At 38.2% G+C, this 20,117-nt stretch overlaps 1 protein-coding gene across 1 annotated transcript in view; it reads right to left on the reverse strand.

The window, feature by feature from the left end:
* Positions 1 to 20,117, reverse strand: part of USF3 (upstream transcription factor family member 3) — a 44,647-nt gene that overhangs the window by 18,921 nt on the left and 5,609 nt on the right. Inside the window, exons 2-3 of the mRNA XM_029939292.1 lie at positions 3,532 to 3,656; positions 1,186 to 1,250 (exon numbers count right to left, since the gene is read on the reverse strand). Of these exons, the coding sequence (XP_029795152.1) occupies positions 1,186 to 1,232 (47 nt within the window). The 5' untranslated portion in view covers positions 1,233 to 1,250; positions 3,532 to 3,656. The remainder of the gene's footprint in view (positions 1 to 1,185; positions 1,251 to 3,531; positions 3,657 to 20,117) is intronic.

A 20,117-nucleotide genomic window follows, 5' to 3' on the forward strand; every position in this document is an offset into this window, starting at 1 on the left:
TGCTTTTACAACACCAAAGACTTAATCATCCATTTCCTATATAAAAGGTAGCTACTTTTTTGCATAGACCTCAAGCATATTGTAGTATAGAGGTGGAATTTAAGGAAAGGTATTAAGCAGGCTGTGTTGTAGCTTATGGGCAAGTAATAAATTGTATCATGTATCTTGAATGTATCATAGATAAGCTGCTATATAACGACTGCCACTTCAGATAGCTGTGAAATTAGGTGATTAACTAGTTGTTACATAACCTTCTAATTTCTGTATAAGTCTAATTACATGAAATAGAAGTTGGGGTGTGGATTTTTTACTTTGCTTTTCTGTTTGGAGTGTCATTGTAACTACTGTAGTGTAAATGATGGAAAATAATTGCATATGTTAAAAAAATAAATTGTATTATATTAAAAAAAAGTTCTACAAAAAAAAATTTACTACTTATTAGCATTAAAAAAACAAAACTTTTAACAGTGAAAGGATAGGGAACAAAAGAACATCCTTAACCTCATGAAGTGTTTTCACTACAGGTATTTTAAGTACTTAGCTATATTTTTATGAAAATTAAATAAACTAGATTGTCTTCTTTTACTTTCAAAAAAAATAAAGCTAATCTACTAAAACCATTGCTTTTCTCTTTTATGTACAATTACTCAATACATTAGCAATCCCTAATAGTTATTTGGTAAGGAAAGAGAATGAGGATTTCAATATTAATGAAAGCACTGGCCATGCAATGCTAGAAATTCAGAGTGGGGCTTATACGAAGAATCAGAAGTAATAATGTACTGATGTGCATATGGTAATGTTACAAAATTGTAATGTCACAAAATGTCTATTCAGATTGACTTCAGCCTAAATGAACTTAACAATCTACAAAGACTGTGATACTTGTGCAAGTAAAAGTTTCAGGAGACACTGAACACTTAGCATAGATTTGGCATTACGAAATTTTAATTGCTGATTGTCATTCTTGTTACACTGTCCATAAAATGAGGAGGACAGGTAAATTTTAACTATGTACTCCTTTTTGCAAATCTGTATTTATTTATCCACACACATTACTGGAGACTAATGGTCTTCCAGGCATCCAAATACAAGTTCCCTGAGGACTGCCTATTTAACAAAATGGGGACTAATTCTGCTGCTTATCTACTCAAACTATATTATTTTTGGACCAGGGCTACATACCTGTGCTGCTTTTTTGTAGGAGTCTCATTCTCTGTCATTTCTGGCATGGTTACAATGATAGGAACCTAAACAGCATGGAAGAACACACCAGAAAGTTCCAAGTTATTCTAGTATGTTAGAGAAATTAATAGCACTTTGGTGCTAAAAAACATAACTGACACCATGAAAAAGCACTGGATTAGTTGCTGTGTATAGAAAAAGGTATAAGAGAACAGGACAAAAAATATTATAACTAGCAGATGGACAGCATGGTGAATGTCAAATGTGAGGTCTCGCCAGAAAGTGCTTAAGAAGACTGGAGTAAAGATTTTTATCAGCTTAGAAATCTAGAAAGGCTTAAAAGACAGGAAAAACATACATGAGTTGGGAGAGTATGTTCCTTGTTCATACTATTTGAAGTGTTCTACAAAAGTTAAACTAGAACACTGCTTCTCCTCTCTGAATGCAAAAAAACAAGTGACAAGCACACAGACATGTAATAATTCCATACATGGAAGCAAACTCACTCATTCATTCATTCATTCATTCATTCTTTCATTCACTTGCTAGCCTTCTCTCAAACTGCTAGAAGTCTTACAGCTTCACTTGAGACTCATTAAAATCTGGGTAGGAGTAAAAAAATTCTACTTATATTTAAAATATCAGGACACAGGGGCACCAGGGCGTCTCAGTTGCTTGGGCATCTGACTTCAGCTCAGCTCATGATCTCATGGTTCATGAGTTCGAGCTCCATATCAGGCTCTGCACTGACAGTTCTTGGAGTTCTCTCTTTCCCTCTCTCTTTGCTCCCTCTCAACTTGTATGCATGCATTCTCTCAAAATAAACAAACTTTAAAAAAATCAGGATACTAAAGAATATATATATATGTATATATATATATATATTTTTTGGCAAATAAATATCTTTTCCTATAGTGTATATATAGTCATAGTTACATAAGGCTAGCAATATTATAGGTGTCTTTCTTTTCTCTGATTTTTAAAAATTTCACAATGAAAACTTTAATTTTTTTTTTTTTCTGAGAGACAGAGAGAGACAGCACAAGCAGGGGAGGGTCAGAGAGAGAGAGAGAGACACAGAATCCAAAGCAGGCTCCAGGCTCTGAGCTAGATAGCAGCACAGAGCCCGATACGGGGCTCAAACCCACGAACTGTGAGATCATGACTTGAGCCGAAATCGGAGGCTTAACTGACTGAGCCACACAGGCGTCCCCATAATGAAAACTTTAATGCTTTCAAATCTCAGGGACTGACGGCCTTTCAAAAGTGGTCTGTCCATTTGGGATGCATGTCTGGTACACTGGAATAGGTGCAAGTGCAGTTCCCCATTTTCTGGGTATGGAATTGGAAATCAGAAAGCATGAGTTTAGGGGTGCCTGGATGGCTTAGTCATTCAGCATCCGTCTTCGGCTTAGGTCATGATTTCAGTTAGTGAGTTCTAGCCCCATGTCTGGGTCTAGGCTGACAGCTCAGAACCTGGAACCTGCTTCGGATTCTGGGTCTCTGTCTCTCTCTGACCCTTCCCTACTCGTGCTCTGTCTCTCAAAAATAAACAAACATTAAAAATTTTTCTTTTTAATTTAAAAAAAAAGACGAAAGAAAGCATGAGTTTAAAATCTGGTTCTGCCATTTATTAGCTGTGAGGTCCTGGGAAAGCTATATAAACTCTTGGAAACTCAGATATTTCATCTACAAAATGGATCATAATCAGAGCATCTAGACCATTTGGGTTGTTTTGAGAAGAGAATGAAAAATGCAGGGAAAGCACAGCAGCATGGTGCCTAGCAGCAAAAAGAATTCAACAAATGTTAGCTATGAATAATAATGAAGGCATTTCAGAGTGGGCTCTAGCCCTGGAAAGGTGGGAAAAGGGTCCTGGGGAATGAGTAGAAGTAAATGGTGACAAGGTAATGACAGGAAGTACTGACTGAAGCCTAAGGAGAAATGTGCACTCAAGACCCATTTCCAGGGGTGCCTTGGTGGCTCAGTCGGTTAAGGCTCTGACTTCGGCTCAGGTCAGATCTCACGTTTGTGGGTTCGAGCCCCATGTCAGGCTCTGTGCTGACAGCTAGCTCACAGCCTAGAGCCTGCTTCAGATTCTGTGTCTCCTTTTCTCTCTGCCCCTCCCCCTCTCATGCTCTGTCTCTCTCTGTATCAAAAATAAATAAAACATTAAAAATAAATTTTTTTTAAAAATTAAAAGAAAAGACCCATTTCCAGCAGCTTATTCCACTCTCTCCCTCACATGTGTGATGGTACACATCAGCCTGAAGGCAACACGCTCACATCGGGTTACTATATAATGACAACTTGGGACATATGAGTAAATAAATAAGTCCCTGTCACCTTTATCACCCAAGGGCTTGCAGAAGTTCTTCACTTTTGATTCCTGGCTTCCAGCGCCTCCCGTTTCTGATCCAAATCTATCATCTTCTGCCAGAAGATGGTCTATAAGTTATGTTTTCTTCTTACTACACAAGAGAAAAATCAACGAATGTTTATAGTGGCTAGGTTTCCATTGGCATGTAAAACAACTGGCAGCTTAGGGCATGCAGGCAGATTTTTAGTGGCGAACAGAATGACCCTGAAATGGCCGCCTCAGCATTTGTGAAAGCTAATGAATGTAATAGCTTTAAAAAGTCACTTTCCAATGGGCTGCCCACACTTCACCCCCACAAAAATGGTAGCAAGTACTGTAGCCATTGGACAGATCCTAGAAGATTCTCTCTTGGGCATGCTCACTGTCCCTCAAGTTCTATGCCTTACACTAAGGTCTGCCCTCAATTCTAAAATTATCTTCCTTCAATCTCCCACTTGTGAGAGTGACTGAAGACTTACTCAAGGATCTTCCACTAAGGCAGGGACACTAGGAAGACAGCCTTCAGAACTGTGCACTATATATACTCTAAAAAATGCAGATTTGGGAGCACCCAGGTGGCTTAGTCCACTGGGTGTCTACCTTCAGCTCAGGTCATGACCTTGCGGTTTGTGAGCTTGAGCCCCATATTGGACTCGCTGCTCTTGGCAGAGGACCTGCTTCAGATCCTCCGTCCCCTCTCTCTGCCCCACCTCAGCTTTACACTCTCTCACAAAAGTAAGTAAAAACATTACCAAAAAATGTAGGTTTGGGGGCTTCATCCCAGACAAATGAGAAACAGTGGGTAGGGCCTAGGAATCTGTATTTTCAACAAGATATTAGTTAAAAAATACGAATTGTGAACCCACTGTCAGCCTGACCCACTCAATCAGTCTCTAAGGGAGGAATTCCAATCTCTAAGGGAGGGGTCTGAAATTTAATGAGTGCTCCAGGGGATTCTTATCATGAAAATTTAGAAACACAGGCAGGTATCTCTAGTTGGTGGATTTCAGCATCTGACCTATACCCTACGGTAGGAGAGATTATTTGGGATATGGCATGACAGGTGAACACATCGTTTCATGTATAAACCTGTAAGGTCAGACTTCCCTTGTGCCATGAGTCAGCATTTGGTCATTACTGTTACAGTTTCAGTTTTAAATCTGTAAAACTTTTGAGCACTATTGAAAGTTTGCAGATTCATGTTACAACTAAGATACATGACGTAAAAGTTCTAAACTTCTGAACATCTAGAGTCTTAAAGTAAATGATGCTAGAGGTCTATCACATAAGTAAACATACTCATCGCATAGGGCTGAGAGGCAGGAGTTTAAGTGAAAGAGGTACATCGCCCAGTTTACCAAATGTCACTGTAAATATCCATCTCAAACCACATTTTAACCAGTTCAATTACACACATCAGTGTACTACTGTTTCCATATGATATTTCTCCTGATACTAAGCTTACATTCCTGACATTTGAAAAGAACACTTATTTATTGTTCTTCAAAAGAATACTTATTGAAATTATGAACTATATAATATTGTCATAAATCCTTGTCCACTGATTCATTAACCTAATAAGGAAATGTTACATTCAATACAATATTTATGTAACTAAATACAAATATATTCTTAAAAACATTTAAAGTGCCATGAATCTTTAAAGAAAAATTTCAAAATGTTATATTAGTAATCTATGAATTACTTTATTTTATGGTAAGAAAGAATTATTTCTGAAATTAGTCAAATCCAATGGTTCTCAAAGTGTGGTTTTGAGATTACTTGTATCAAAATCACAACTTCTAAAACTGCTTTTTCCCCTTGCATTATGTATAGTAAAATGCACAAATCGTAAGTATAACGTTCAGTGAGTTCTGACAAATGCACCCCCCTGTGTGACCCAACCCCTATCAAGGTACAGAACATTATTCCCACCAAAAAACGTTCTCTCATGAGCCTTCGTAGTCAACACCTTCTGCTACTCCCACAGAGGCAGCCAGCGTTCTCATTTTTTCACTACTGAACTTTACAATGCTCTGAGAATTCGGTTGTGTCAAGCTTTCACTCAGCATAATATTTCTGAAATCTCATCCAGAAGTTTGTTCCTTTCTATTGCTGAGTATGAAAGTATAACTTTTTGTGAGTTTATAAAACAGCTTGTTTATTTTCCATAGATGAACACCTGACTGTCCCATGTTTTGGGGACAATGAAGAAAAGCTGCTCTCTATGAACACTCTTGTGTGACATTTTTCATGAGTATAGTCTTTCTATTGAGTAAATACCCAGGAGTAGAAATGCTTATTATACACCCTGTAGTTCCACTCCTAAGTATCTACCCAAGAGAAATAGAAAAAGTATATCCACAAAAAGACTTCTATTAGAACATTTGTCACACTTTCCCCAGAGTGACAGTACCATTTTGCATCCCTACCCAAAACGTTAAGAGTTCTGGTTGCTCAATATCTTTCCAACACTGGGCTTTGTCTGCTTATTCATTTCAACCATTCTGGTGGTTAAATAGTGGAATCTCATGGTAGTTTAATGTTCATTTCCTTGGTGATTGATAACATTGAATAATTTTTTATGTGCATATGAAGACCATCTGTAGGGGGCACCTGGGTGGCTCAGTCAGTTAAGTATCCTACTTTGGCTCAGGGCATGATCTCACAGTTTGTGAGTTTGAGCCCCACATTGGGCTCTGTGCTGCCAGCTCAGAGCCTGGATCCTGCTTTGAGTTCTGTTTCCCTCTCTTTCTGGCCCTCTCCCACCCCGTCTCACACATACAGTCTCTCTCTCTTTCTCTCTCTCTCCCTCAAAAATAAACATTAAAAAAAAATTAAGAGCATTTGTAGATCTTCTTTTGTCTGTTCATATCTTTTTGCCAGTTTTTTAAAAAATGTTTATTTATTTTTGAGAGAGAGAAAGGGAGAGACAGCATGAGCAGGGGAGGAGCAGAGAGAGAGGGAGATACAGAATCTGAAGCAGGCTCTGCTTCACAACTGTGAAACTATGATACCATGACCTGAGCCAAAATCAGACACTTAACCAACTGAGCTACCCAGGTACCCCATCTTTTTACCAGTTTTTTAATTGCATCGTTTATCCTCTTATTATTGCCTTAAGAAAATCTTCATATATTCTGAGTTACATATATCTTCTGTATACTTGTCATTGGTCTGAAACATAGTTTGCAAATATTGTCTCCCACTATGCATTTTCTTAATTGTGCCTTTTGGGAAGCAATAGCTCTTGATGAAGTATAACTTAGCAATTTTTATTTTGTGGTTATTTCTTTTTGTGGCTGGTCCAAGAAACCTTTACTCATCCCCACAATAGTCTACTATGATTACTTCTACAAGGTTTATGATATCATTTTTAGATCAATGATCCATATGGTAGAAGCTAGGGGTTAAAGTTCATTATTTTTCCACATGAATATTTAGTTGTTCCAACATCATTTGTTGAAAGGATTTCCTTTGATTTGTTAAAAATCAAATGTCCTTATCAGTGCAATTCCATTTCTAGGCTCTCTGTTCTGCTGCTCTCTCTTCTGAGCTATCCTTATGACCACACATATGTGACTAAGCATATGTTTAAAATATTGATCTCTGTGCCCTACACCAGACCTGCTGAATCAGAATCTTAGGAAAGACAAGTCCAGAAAAACAAGCTTACTAGTTGATTTTTGGTACCCTAAAGTCTGAGAGGTGCATTATTTTAACACTGTTCCTTCCTCTAAAACTGATAAAAATCAATGAGCTCACATACCAATGTGTCCACTTGCAAAAAACAGTGAACCTGGAATTGGGAAAATGAGCTATAATTCTAGATTTGCTACTGAAAAGCTAAGTATCATTTTATTTATCACAACTTAGGGCCCAAGTTTCTTCACATGTAAAACAAGAGGGTAGGACTAGACTCACTCAGGTATGGATTGAGTACCCTCACTGCCTAGGAATTACAGATATAAAGATGGAAAAGGCATGTCTTCCCTCAAGAAGAACACAATCTAGGTTGGGGCTATCCAAAAGAACTTTGTCAATGGAGATATTCTATATCTGTGTTGTCCATATGGTCGCCATTAGTCATATGTGCATATTAAATGCTTGAAATGTGCTAATGAGACCACCAAACTTTTAATTTTACGTAATTTAAATAGTTACATGTAGCTAGTGGTTACCATATTGGGCAGTGCAGATAATTTAAAAAATAACTAAAAAGAAGATGAATTTAAAAATTATTTAATGAATGTCAATTTCCTAATTTTGTTATTGTCCTATGGGTCAGGAGCACATGGATTCATTGTAGTATTTTTGTAACTTCTTTCGGTTCTATAATCCTTTTAAAATAAAAAGGTTTTAGTGGGGCCTGGGTGGCTCAGGCAGTTAAGCATCTAACTTGAGGTCATTATCTCATGGTTTATGAATTTGAGCCCCACACTGGGCTCTGTGCTGACGGCTCAGAGCCTAGAGCCTACTTCAGATTCTGTGTCTCCATCTCTTTCAGTCCCTTCCCCACTCACCCAGTCTGTGTATCTCTCTCTCAAAAAATAAATAAACATTAAAAAAAAAATTTTTAATAAAATAAAATAAAAAAGTTTTAAAAGTGAATTTAAAAATTGGTAAATGCTATCTCAAAGATTTCTTAATAAAATGCTATGAAAGAACATGGTATCAGGCATGTTTCTTGTGGGATTCAAAGAAAGCCAGGTTTTGAAGATTACATAGTATTTTTGTCAGTCAAGATGGAGAGGAGAGAGATATGAGTTAGCCGAAGAGCAACTGCAATGGCAGTGAAACATTAAAGTCTTGTGAATTTGAGGACTATAGCAGGAATATAAAAAATACGGGAGAGAGGGAAGGAAACAGGAAATGGAGACAGCAAGAACTTGGATTAGACTGTGAAGGAATTTTCTGTGCCTGTAAGGGTGTTCAGACTTCATTTCTGAAACAAAGTTCCGCTGGTCTGCTTTAAAATGATACAGGGGCACCTGGGTGGCTCAGTCGGTTAGGCGTCCAACTTCGGCTCAGGTCATGATCTCACAGTTGGTGGGTTCGAGCCCTGCGTTGGGCTCTGTGCTGACAGCTAGCTCAGAGCCTGGAGCCTGTCTCTGGATTCTGTGTCTCCCTCCCTCTCTGACCCTCCCCTGCTCACTCTGTCTCTCTCTCAAAAATAAAACATTAAAAAAAATAAAATGATAAAAAGTACAATGAAGTAAGGATTTTTTTCTTTTTTATTGGCATATAACTTATATACAAGAAGTCACTAATTTAAGTTCACTGCTCAATGAGTTTATATATGTGAATATACCCATGTAACCACCTCTAAGATCAAGATATAGAACATTACCTCATAAGGCTCTCTCAAGGTCCTTGCCACTTAATCAATCCCTTGAAATTTCTTTCAAAAATATTCATTCAAAGAAGAATATATATTTCCAAAGAAGACATAAAAATGACCAACAAGTATATAACAAGATGTTCAACATCATTAATCATCAGGGGAATGTGCATCAAAACCATAATGATATCTCACCTCATACCTGCTAGAAGAGTTACTATCAAAAAGTGAGGCTCAGTTGGTTAAGTGTCCAACTCATGGTTTCCAGTAGGTCATGATCTCATGGTTCATGGATTCAAGCCCCACATTGGGCTCTGTACCGACAATATGGAGCCTACTTGGGCTACTCTCTCCCCTCTCTCTCAAAATAAAAAAACAAACTTTTTTTTAAAAAAAGTCAAAAGATAACAAGTGTTGGTGAAGATATGGAGAAAAGGAAGCCCTTGTACACAACAGATGGGAATGGAAATTGGTGCAGCCATTATGGAAAACAGTATGGAGATTCTTCCAAATTAAAAACAGAAATACTATAATCCAACAATCTCACTTCTAGCTATCCATCCAAAGGTAATAGGGGAAATCCGAGAGGTTGATCAAAGGGTACAGACATTCAGGTATAAGATGAATAGGTTCTGGAGACCTAATGTACAGTATGATGACTATAGTTAATCATTATTTATTGTATACTTGCAATTTACTAAGAGAGAAGATCTTAAAATCTTTCATTCTTACCACAAAAAGTAACTATGTGAGTGGATGGATATGTTACTTAGGTCAGCCGTGGTATACATTGTATACATATATCAAAATATCATGTTGTATATCTTAAGTATATATACCTCAATCATACCTCAATAAAGCTAGAAAAAAATACGTGTTTATCAAATGTGTGCTATTACCTCATACATTGCTGGTGGGAATGTAAAATGGTATAGTCACTGGGGAAAATAGTTTGGCAGTTCCTCAAATAGTTAAAACACAAAGTCATTCTATGATCCAGCAATGCCACCTAGGTATACACCCAGAAGAACTGAAAACACAGGTACAAAAACGTGTGCATGTATGTCTGTTGCAGAAATATTCATAACAGCCAGTGAGTTGAAACAAGCCAAAGGTCCATGTGAATGATGAATGGATAAGTAAAATGTGCTATATCCACACAAGTGAATGTTATTCAGCTGTAAAAAGATACGGAGTAATGATAGGTGCTACAGCATGGCAATCCTTGAAAACATGGTAAGTGAAAGAAGCCTGACATTAAAGGTCACATATTCCATTTATATAAAATGTCCAGAACAGGCAAGTCTACAGAGACAGAAAGTAGATTAGTGGTTGCCAGGAGTGGAGAGAGGGAATAAAGAGTGACGGCTAATGGGTATGGCTTTCCTTGGGGGATGATGTTCTTGTATGGAGATGACCATACAACTTCGTAAATATGCTAAAATACACTGAATTCTAATCTTTAAAAGGGTGAGTTTTATGACATGCAAATTATATCTTAATATATCTTAATATATCTGCTCACGCTCTCTCTCTTCCTCAAAAGTAATAAATATTTTCAAAAATATTTTAAGGAGCCTTACGGTGGGCCCTAATCCGATGGTATCTTTAAAAATTTTTTTTAATATTTATTTTTGAGAGAGACAGAGACAGAGACAAAGACAGAGATGAGTGGGGAGGGGCAGAGAGAGAGGGAGACAGAATCCAAAGCAGGCTCCAGGCTCTGAGTTATCAGCACAGAGCCTGACACGGGGTTCAAATCCATGAACCGTGAGATCATGACCTGAGCTGAAATCGGACGCTTAACTGACAGAGCCACCCAGGTGCCCCTGGTGTCCTTTTTTTAAAAAAATTTATTTATTTGAGAAAGAGAGCATGAACAGGGGAGGGGCAAAGAGAGAGGGAGAGAGAATCCCAGTGAAGCTCAATGTGGGGCTAGAACTCATGAACTATGAGATCATGACCTAAGCTGAAACCAAGAGTTGGATGCTTAACCAACTGAGCCACCCAGGTGCCCCTGCCTGGTGTCCTTATAAGAAAAGGAGATTAAAACAAAGACCACACAGACATGAAAACTATCACATGAGGATACCACAAGAAGGCGACCATCTATAAGCCAAGATGAGAGGCCGCAGAGGAAATCAAGCCTGCTGACACCTTAATCTTGAACTTCTAGACTCCAGAGCTATAAGAAAATGAATATTTGTTTAAACCACCCAGTCTGTGGTATTCTTTGGCAGCCCTAGCAAATTATACACACACGCACACACACATATGTATATATGTACATGTACATGTAAATATGTATATACTTATATAAGTATATATATTTTTAATTTTAAAAGTTACAAACATATGTAATACCTATCCTTTGGGATGGGGAGAAGAACATAAATGTGTATGAATTAACTTCTCAGTCTTTCTAATAAATGTATTTAAGACTATGTTTCCTCAAGGTACAACTTTGTTGACAGTCCATAGATTTTAATATATGATATTTTCAATAGTCATTAATTTCTAAATAGTATGTAGTTTCACTTAAATTTCAAATTATTTTTTAAATTAATCTACTGAAGGGTGCCTGGTTGGCTCAGTCAGTTAAGCGTCAGACTCTTGGTTTCAGCTCAGGTCATAACCGCAGGGTTGTGGGCTCAAAGCCCCACACCAGATTTGGTGCTGAATATGGAGTCTGCTTAAGATTCTCTCTCTTCCTCCCTCTGCCCCTCTCCCCCACTCATGTGCTCTCTCGCTAAAATAAAATTAAAAAAAATTAAAAATTAAAATACTGTACTGAAAGACAAAGAAGCAAATATTATCCATAACTACATCCCTTTTTTGGGGGGAGAAAAATTAGAGTTCCCACTATCACCTATTCAGTTTTACTCTCACCTAGCTTGGAATCAATTTGACATCAACTTTCTTTATCTTTCTACAGTTATTATATATACATATATTTTATATATATTTATCATATGCCACATGCACATAAATTTTTTATCAAAATGAAATCATGCTATATATGTCACTCTGAACCATGCTTTCTTTCTACCTCGAAATATGTTATGAACATCTTTCCAGGTAAGTACATATCAATTTACCTTATTCTTTTAATACCTACATAGTGATATCCAGCATGGAGCCATAATTTATTTAACTGTTTCCCATTGATCAATACTCATTTTTCCCTCTTCCCTTTTTACTATTATTGCTACTGAAAACAATCCTGAAAAAAAAAAAAAAAGGCTGCAATCGACATCTTTTAAGCTTTTCTCAGTCCAAAAGGAAAACAAAAGGTATCTTATTGCTTCTCCTTGATAACTCATGAGGCTGAATACCCTTTCACATGTTAGGAATCATTTATATTTCTTTTTCTGTGATGTTCTTTTTGCTATCTTGACTTTTTCTTCTTTCTAATTTCAATTTTTATATCCTCTAACTTGAGTTGAAATAAAAAGCTTTCCAAGTAGTTCTATTTCTTTTTTTGTTCCCATTTTGTTAATTTGTGTGTGTATGTGTGTGTGCATGTGCGCAGTTTCCCTGCATTATGATTGGCAATAAATAGTATCTGATTTTTAGGGGTGCCTGGCTGGCTCCGTTGGTGGAGCATGCAACTCTCGATCTTCAGGTTGTGAGTTTGAGCCCTACGTTAGGTGTAGAGATTACTTAAATAAAATTTATTTATTATCTGGGGTGCCTGGGTGGGTCAGTTGGTTAGGTGCATGATCTGAGAGCCCCGCATCGGGCTCTGTGCTGACAGTGCTGAGCCTGGATCCTGCTTCAGATTCCGTCTCTGTCTCTCCCTGCCCCTCCCCAGCTCACATTCTCTTCTCCCTCTCTCAAAAATAAACAAACATTAAAAAAAATTTTTTTAATAAATAAAATTTTTTAAAGTGTCAAATTTTTAGAATTTGAGATTTTTTTATAGCCCTCTGACATGATATATTTTTGCTAAGTGTTACATGAGTATTTGTTTTTTTAAGTAATTTCTACACCCAACATGGGGCTCAAACTCATAACCCAGAGATCAAGAGCCGCACACTCTAACAAATGGGTCGGCTAGGTGCCACCCCGCTCCTTTCAAAAATTTTTTATTATCTTTTTTAATGTTTGTTTATTTTTGAGAGAGAGAGTGCAAGCAGGAGAGGGCCAGAGAGAAGGGAACAGAAAATCCAAAGCAGGATTCACGCTGACAGCAAGCCCAATGTGGGGCTCAATCTCACTAACCGTGAGATTATGTAACCTGAGCCAAAGTTGTATGCTCAACAGACTGAGCCACTCAGGCACCCCTACTCTTTTTAAATGAGTATTTAAGAAGAAGCTGTATTATTACCTACTTAGGTGTAACATTCTATTACGTATTTTTAAAAGAAAATGTTTGCACTTTGAAATAAACTTTGATAACATGCAAACTATGTGTGCATTTTCTTCTACTCAACAACTGCCTGGGGCAAGTATATGTGTATTTTATTTATAAACTGTCTACAGTATTTTGCTTTATATGCGTCTGACATAATGCAAATCAAGAGATTTGGTTCTATACAATCTAAGAGCATTTAAAAAAAAAAAAGGAAAGGAAAGGAAAAAAGAGAGAATGGAGTTATTCCAGTCACATTTATCATAAACACTGTCCCTTGTGGTCACATTCTCTTCTCCCTCTCCTCCCACCTACATGTTTTACTTTTCCTTGCCTGATTTTTCGTTTTTTTCCACAACACCTTTTTTCCTCTTTTATCTGTTCAGTTTGTGAATTTCCCTAACTATTTTAAGAAACACACTATAATGGACATTTGATATTTTCTCCTCTCCACTTCATGGAATTCCCTGACTCTCACTCAGGTATGTGCCCCTGAACCGGCCCCCGTGTTTCAGTGGGAAGACCTTGGCACATGACTTTTTTTCTAGGCACAGTGACGGGTCTCAGACTGGTCCAAATATAGCAAACTTTGAGACTTTTCCTTGATGCTATGCTCTTTCCTTTTCCAATTTAAAGAGAAAGCATGTAATTCCGAATATGGACATTACAGACATCATGCAAAAGAAAGAAGCCAGTTTGAGGAGGAAAGTGATACACAAAGAACAGCAAAGCTGAGAGAAAAAGAACTGCTTATTGATAACCTATCCTCTTATTAAAATTTAAATATATTTTCTTCCTCTTAAAAACGGTATCTATGGTCTCCTCCCCTCTTGTTACAAAAGGGTTTTTTAATGATTTCTGTTATTGTTGTTCTTGTGAGAAGGCACGCCCATGCAAGAGGGGGAGGGACAGAAAGAGCGGGGGACAGAGGATCTGAAGAGGGCTCTGCACTGACAGCAGAAAGCCTGATGCAGGGCTTAAACTCATGGACTGTGAGATCATGACCTGAGCCAAAGACAGATGTCACCCAACTGAGCCACCCAGGTGCCCCGTTACAAAAGTTTTAAAATACTCTCTCTTCCCCACCAACTGCCCCTTGCCCATCTCTCATGCCATGCTTACTGAAATTGTGTAGACTTTTGGCTCAAGTGGTTAGTTCTCCTCCTTGATTTATCCTGCATGTCCAACCGCTCATAATTTTCTTGTCTTTTTGTACCATATTTTAAAAATAGACTTTATTTTTGGGAGTGGGCAGCAGTGGAAGGGCAGAGAGGAGGGCAGAGGATCTAAAGTGGGCGCTGTGCTAATGGGCTGACAGCAGCAAGCCCCACGTGGGGCTCAGTCTCACAAACCAGGAGATCATGACCTGAGCCGAAGCTGACGCTCAAGCAACTGAGCCACCCGGGTGCCCCATACCAGATTTTAGAAGAATTCCTTGATTTGACTATCTAGTTCATTAGTCATCTATTACAACCATGTTGCTATTCAGTCTGCTATTGAAGTTTTCTTTCAGAAAACGTGTTTCTAATTTCTAAAAACTTTCTTGTTCTTTTTCATAGCACCATTGCTATTGTATGGAAATCACATGTTCTCAAATTTGTTAGAGTATTTTTTAACAAAAATGTTATCTTTTGTCCATTACATTCAATTTGCTCTCTCAAAGATCAATTCCTCTTTTTGTTCAGCTGGATGTCACTCTTTCAACCTATTGGTTTTCTTAAATATTTAATGAGAACTCATTAACTGGATTGGCAGATAAAGTTAGTTTCCCCAGCATAGCAGTTTTCAATTCTGGATGCACTGTAGAAATCACCCCTTTAAAGAAAGCTCCCTAGGTGATTTTATGGTGCTTCTGCCACTAAGAACCAATTCTTTAATATATGTGAAAATCACTCTTCTCCCTGCCATGAATGTGCGTGCTAATCATAAAAGTTCTGGCTTTCAAAAGTATCAAACATGGAAGGAGAAGGTGAACAGCTAGATGGGTGGCTTCTGAAGGAAGGGGCTCCACATTCACAGTGACAACTGGAAGTTCTCTAAAATATAGCCCCGATTCCTGCTCTGGTCCTAAAGCCCATGACAGAGATGGCCTCAATTTATATAAATATATTCTACTAGTTTAGCCTGTGAGGAAACACTGTAATTAAGTATTCTAATTGGTCCTGTGACAGCTGTTCTGAAGTCTGCTAATTACCTTTGACCACTGCTATTGTCTGAATGTGCCCCCCCCCCCAAATTCTTATGTTGAAATCCTAAATCCCAAGGTGATGGTATTAAGAGGTAGGACCTTTGGGAAATGATTCAGTCATGAGGGCAAAGCCTTCGTGAATCGGATTCATGCCCTTATGAAAGATGGCCCAGAACACTTGCTTAGCCCTTCCTTCCACCACGTGAGGGTTCAGCATGAAGTAGGTAGACCACAACCTGGAAGAAGGCCTTCAGCAGAATCCAACTATGCTGGCACCATGATTTGGACTCCCAGCCTCCAAAACTGTGAGAAATAAATTTCTGTTGTTTCTAAGCCACCCAGTCTACATTTTGTTATAGCAGCCTGAATGGACTAAGACAACCAACCTCAAGCCCTTACTACCTTTCAAAATTTCTAAGCTTTGGGATTTTCCAGAATTGCAGTGGGAAAACTCACTTTCCTACTGTTTCCCCTTTAAGTTTATAATGGATTGCAAGTTCTCCAAACTGTATAGCTTTGCCATCAACCCGATCCCATATGCTTTGCATTTTTCATAAATTCCTCAGTGTTTTTGATCTTTAGAGGACACTCTTCCCAGCTTTTCAATGTTAATAAAGATGTAGCCTTATTTTCCTATTTTTAATTCTTTTTGTTGCTTAACTCGATTTTTTTCACTATACAAATAAAACATCCTTAAATTACTTAAATTTAAGTAATCTTTATATTAAATTACTTAGATCATACTGAAGGTTCTATGTCATAAAAGATACAGTCTTTCACACCAACTTTCCTCCTCAAATTTCCTACTAAGATGACTCAAGTAATTACTGCTATGTTACTATTTTTCCCTTTCCATAATCTAGTCTTTGGAAGCGGGTACTAAGTCTAACCCATACCCAAGGAGAAGGGAATTAATCTCCATCTAATAAAGAAGAGAGTATGTAAATATATTTTTAAAAATTATTCTGCAAAGATTTGTCTCTCCTCCAATTAATTTATTCAATCAGTTATTTATATCAATATGGTCTCAAAGAAATATTTTACCCTTTGGGTTAAAATATAATGCTATAGTTATATTATTGTTGAAATTATTCAAGCCTTGGCCACTGGGCCTCTTCTGGGCTAGTTTCTGTGTCCTTTTCACGAGCCCTCATCTCCCTCCCACCTCCATATGATGTTATATAATGTTCTGCACTCATCTTGTGATATATATTCTATTGGTTCTGTTTCTCTGAAGAACTGTAACATAACAGGTAATCAATAAGAATGCTGGTGAGGCTCAGTTAGTTAAAGGTCCGACTTTGATTTCACAGTTTGTAGGTTCAAACCCCACATCAGCCTTTGCAATGTCAGTGCAGAGCCTGCTTAGGATTCTCTCTCCCTCTGTCTCTGCCCCTCCCCTTGCACTTTCTCTAAATAAATAAATAAATAAATAAATAAATAAATAAATAATCTTTTTTAAAAAGTATGTTGGTGAAGGAATGAATGGTGCAAGGTGCAAGAAATATTTTAGGCCCCAAAAGTGATTCTGAAGCACAACCACTATAATCACTAACTCTCCATATAGCTGTCACCTCAAATTAATGAATGACTGGCATAAGAGAATGAGAATAGTCTTTGATATCAGACCTAAAATCAAAAAACTGACATTTATTAGCTACTTGGTTTTAAAAATAAGTATTCCTTGGGGTGCCTGGCTGACTCTTGATCTCAGAGTTCAAGCCTCATATTGGGTGTAGAGACTATTTAAAAAAACAATAATAAAGGGGTGCCTGGGTGGCTCAGTCGGTTAAGCATTAGATTCTTGATCTCGGCTCAGGTCTTGATTTCAGAGTCATGAGTTCAAACCCCATACTGGGCTCTGCACTGAAGTAAAGCCTACTTAAAATAAAAAAATTTAAATAAAAATAATAATAAAATAAAATCTAGGGTGTCTGGGTGGCTCAATTGCTTAAGCATCCGGCTACCATTCAGATTATGATCTCATGGTTTGTGGATTTAAGCCCCATGTCAGGCTCTCCACTGACAGTTCAGAGCCTGGTTCTGATCCTTTCTCTCCCTCTCTCTCTGCCTCTCCCCTGCTTGTGCACACTTACATGCATATACACATACACTCTCTCTTTCTCTCTCACTCTCAAAAATAAATAAATTTTAAAAACTTTAAAAACAGTAAAATAAATATTCCTTTAAGTCTTGGCATCATCACATTTAAAATTTGAGAGACTGGGGCACCTGGGTGGCTCAGTCGGTTGAGCGTCCAACTTCGGCTAAGGTCATGATCTCACAGTTCGTGGGTTCGAGCCCTGTATCGGGCTCTGTGCTGACCACTAGCTCAGAGCCTGGAGTCTGCTTCAGATTCTGTGTCTCTTTCTCTCTCTGCCCCTCCCCTGTTCATATTCGGTCTCTCTGTGTCTCTCAAAAATAAATAAAGTATATTAAAAAAAATTTAAATTTGAGAGACTGTCACCAACCTCTGGGAAGACTGTTAGGATTTTATATAATACATTTAATGGATCAAGCATGTGTCTGGTACGTGGTACATGGTAAGAGCTCAGTACACAGTAGTTGCCTTTTTTCCACTTCCTGCCTAATTCACTAGGAAGATGGAGGTCATCCAGTAAGAAAGAGTTCCTTCACTGCATCCTACATATACCGTAACAGACCTGTGCCCATGCAGTCTTTCAGCCCTCCAGAATACCCAAAGATCATTCTTCCATCTAGGAGAGGGACGCTATACTTGACTCCTTTCTCTCTAGCACTTTATCTCCTTCTTAATCATTTTCTCTCTTTTGCTTCCAAACTAAGGAGCTTATTAAACAAAAACTTACTGCCGTTTCTATCATTCCATTTCTTTCCTACTACTCCTCTGAAACTTCTTCTCTTTCCTGCATTGGCCAATCCCTCCTAACCCCAGGGCAGCAGTCTTCTGACTATCCCCTCCCACCAAACTGCTTTCTTAGAGGTCTGGACTATTCTTCCCCACACCAGAGTTCCTTTCTCTTTCTTCCCTCTCCTCTCTTAAGGATTGGAGGCTGCTGCTGTCTCCCTTTTCTTGGTGGTTTCTCTCCCAATTTGTCTTCCTCTTCCCCAATTATGCATTTTCCTTCTCTAACATGAATCCTTGTCTCTCACTTTGACTTCCAAGGCTCACTACCGTTTGCTTTTCTATTTGCTTTCTCTCAACAACGTTTCAAACTGTTTCCGTGTAAAAGGCACTATGCTTTGCTTTGTTTTGTTTTAGAATACGGCCAACTTTCAACACAAATCTTGCCCCAAACCTTTGGTGAGGCAAGTGCTCTTCAGAATATTTCATTTCAAAACCAATTAACAGGTTTTTGCAACATATTGAATAACCTTGCCTCTTAAGAGACCTACTTCCAATTTCTCCATTTTTATCCGTGACACCAAAACTTTATCCAGGCTCTAAAACCCAAAATTAATCTTCAAAGTTTCTCACCAAATCCTATCAATTCTTTCCACAAAGTTCATCTCCTGTTTATTCCTACAATCTCAGATTAGGTCCTGGTTTACATGTCTGGCCTTTTCTCTTTTTCTTTCTTTTTCTTTTTTCTTGCTTTTTTTTTTTTTTTTAAAGTAGGCTTCATGCCCAACACGGGGCTTAAACTCACAACCTGGGATCAAGATCTGAACTACAATCAAGAGTCAGACACTCAACCAACTGAGCCACCCAGTCGCCCCACATGTATGCCTCTTAACAGTCTTTTTAGCTCCCAGTCTTTCCCCTATTCTTCAAAGGCTTTATATTCCAGTGTCTCAGGCGTCTTTCCAACTTCTGGTACTCAGCATATACCTCTCCTGCTCCAGAATCTACGGTACTATTTTCCAGCATCTGCTGTATCAAACTCTTGGGTCCTAGCTTTCATGGCTCTACCTAACACCATTTTCTTCACTGGCCAGTCTCCCCTACCCACTTCCACTTAATACAACACACATGGGAGGGCTATCAAGCTAATCATGTCAGCTACTCGTCTCTCCAATCCAGACAGGTTGTTCCCTCTGCTCCTAATCAACTAGTTCATTTTTTGCTAAATCTATGCTATTTGACCATTGAAGTGATCTTTCTACTTTGCTCTGCTTATTCAAATACTATTAACCCTTTAAAGCAAGTCTGTCCTCCTCTCTAAAACCTTCTCTAATATTTCTAACACAAAACTCTCTACCTTTGTCCTAGATGCTATCATTCTCACTTCTTAGTAATCTTATGTAATACAGCTTCTCTCTCACATATTATTAATCTCTCCTCCTCTGTTAGTGCTTTTCCACTTAAATATATCCTTATTCAATTTTTTTTTCACTTAAAAGGCAAAAAAAGTTGTTGTTTTTCCTGATCTTGTAATCCCTTCCATGTGGTCTCATTCTTTCTCCCTCCCAACCATCAGGTTTCTTCAACAGTAGTTCATACTCGCTGTCCCTTCTTCCTCACGTCCCATCCACTCTTCCCCATTACCTAGCTTTTATTCATAAAACTTCTTGCAAAAGATCTCCACACTATCCAATCCAATGAACTCCATAGGAAACATCTGTTGTATTTTGGCTTTCTGGCAACAATAGCTTACTTTTCCTTTGGAGAGCTTCTCTGCCTGATTTCTGAGGTCTGATACGGCTTATCTCTGAGGTGGGCAAAGGGCTGACCAATAAGTCCACAAGGAGGAAAGGAGGCTGGGGCTCA

This window comes from Suricata suricatta, chromosome 5 (genome assembly GCF_006229205.1).
Source record: "Suricata suricatta isolate VVHF042 chromosome 5, meerkat_22Aug2017_6uvM2_HiC, whole genome shotgun sequence".
Lineage (NCBI taxonomy): Eukaryota > Metazoa > Chordata > Mammalia > Carnivora > Herpestidae > Suricata > Suricata suricatta.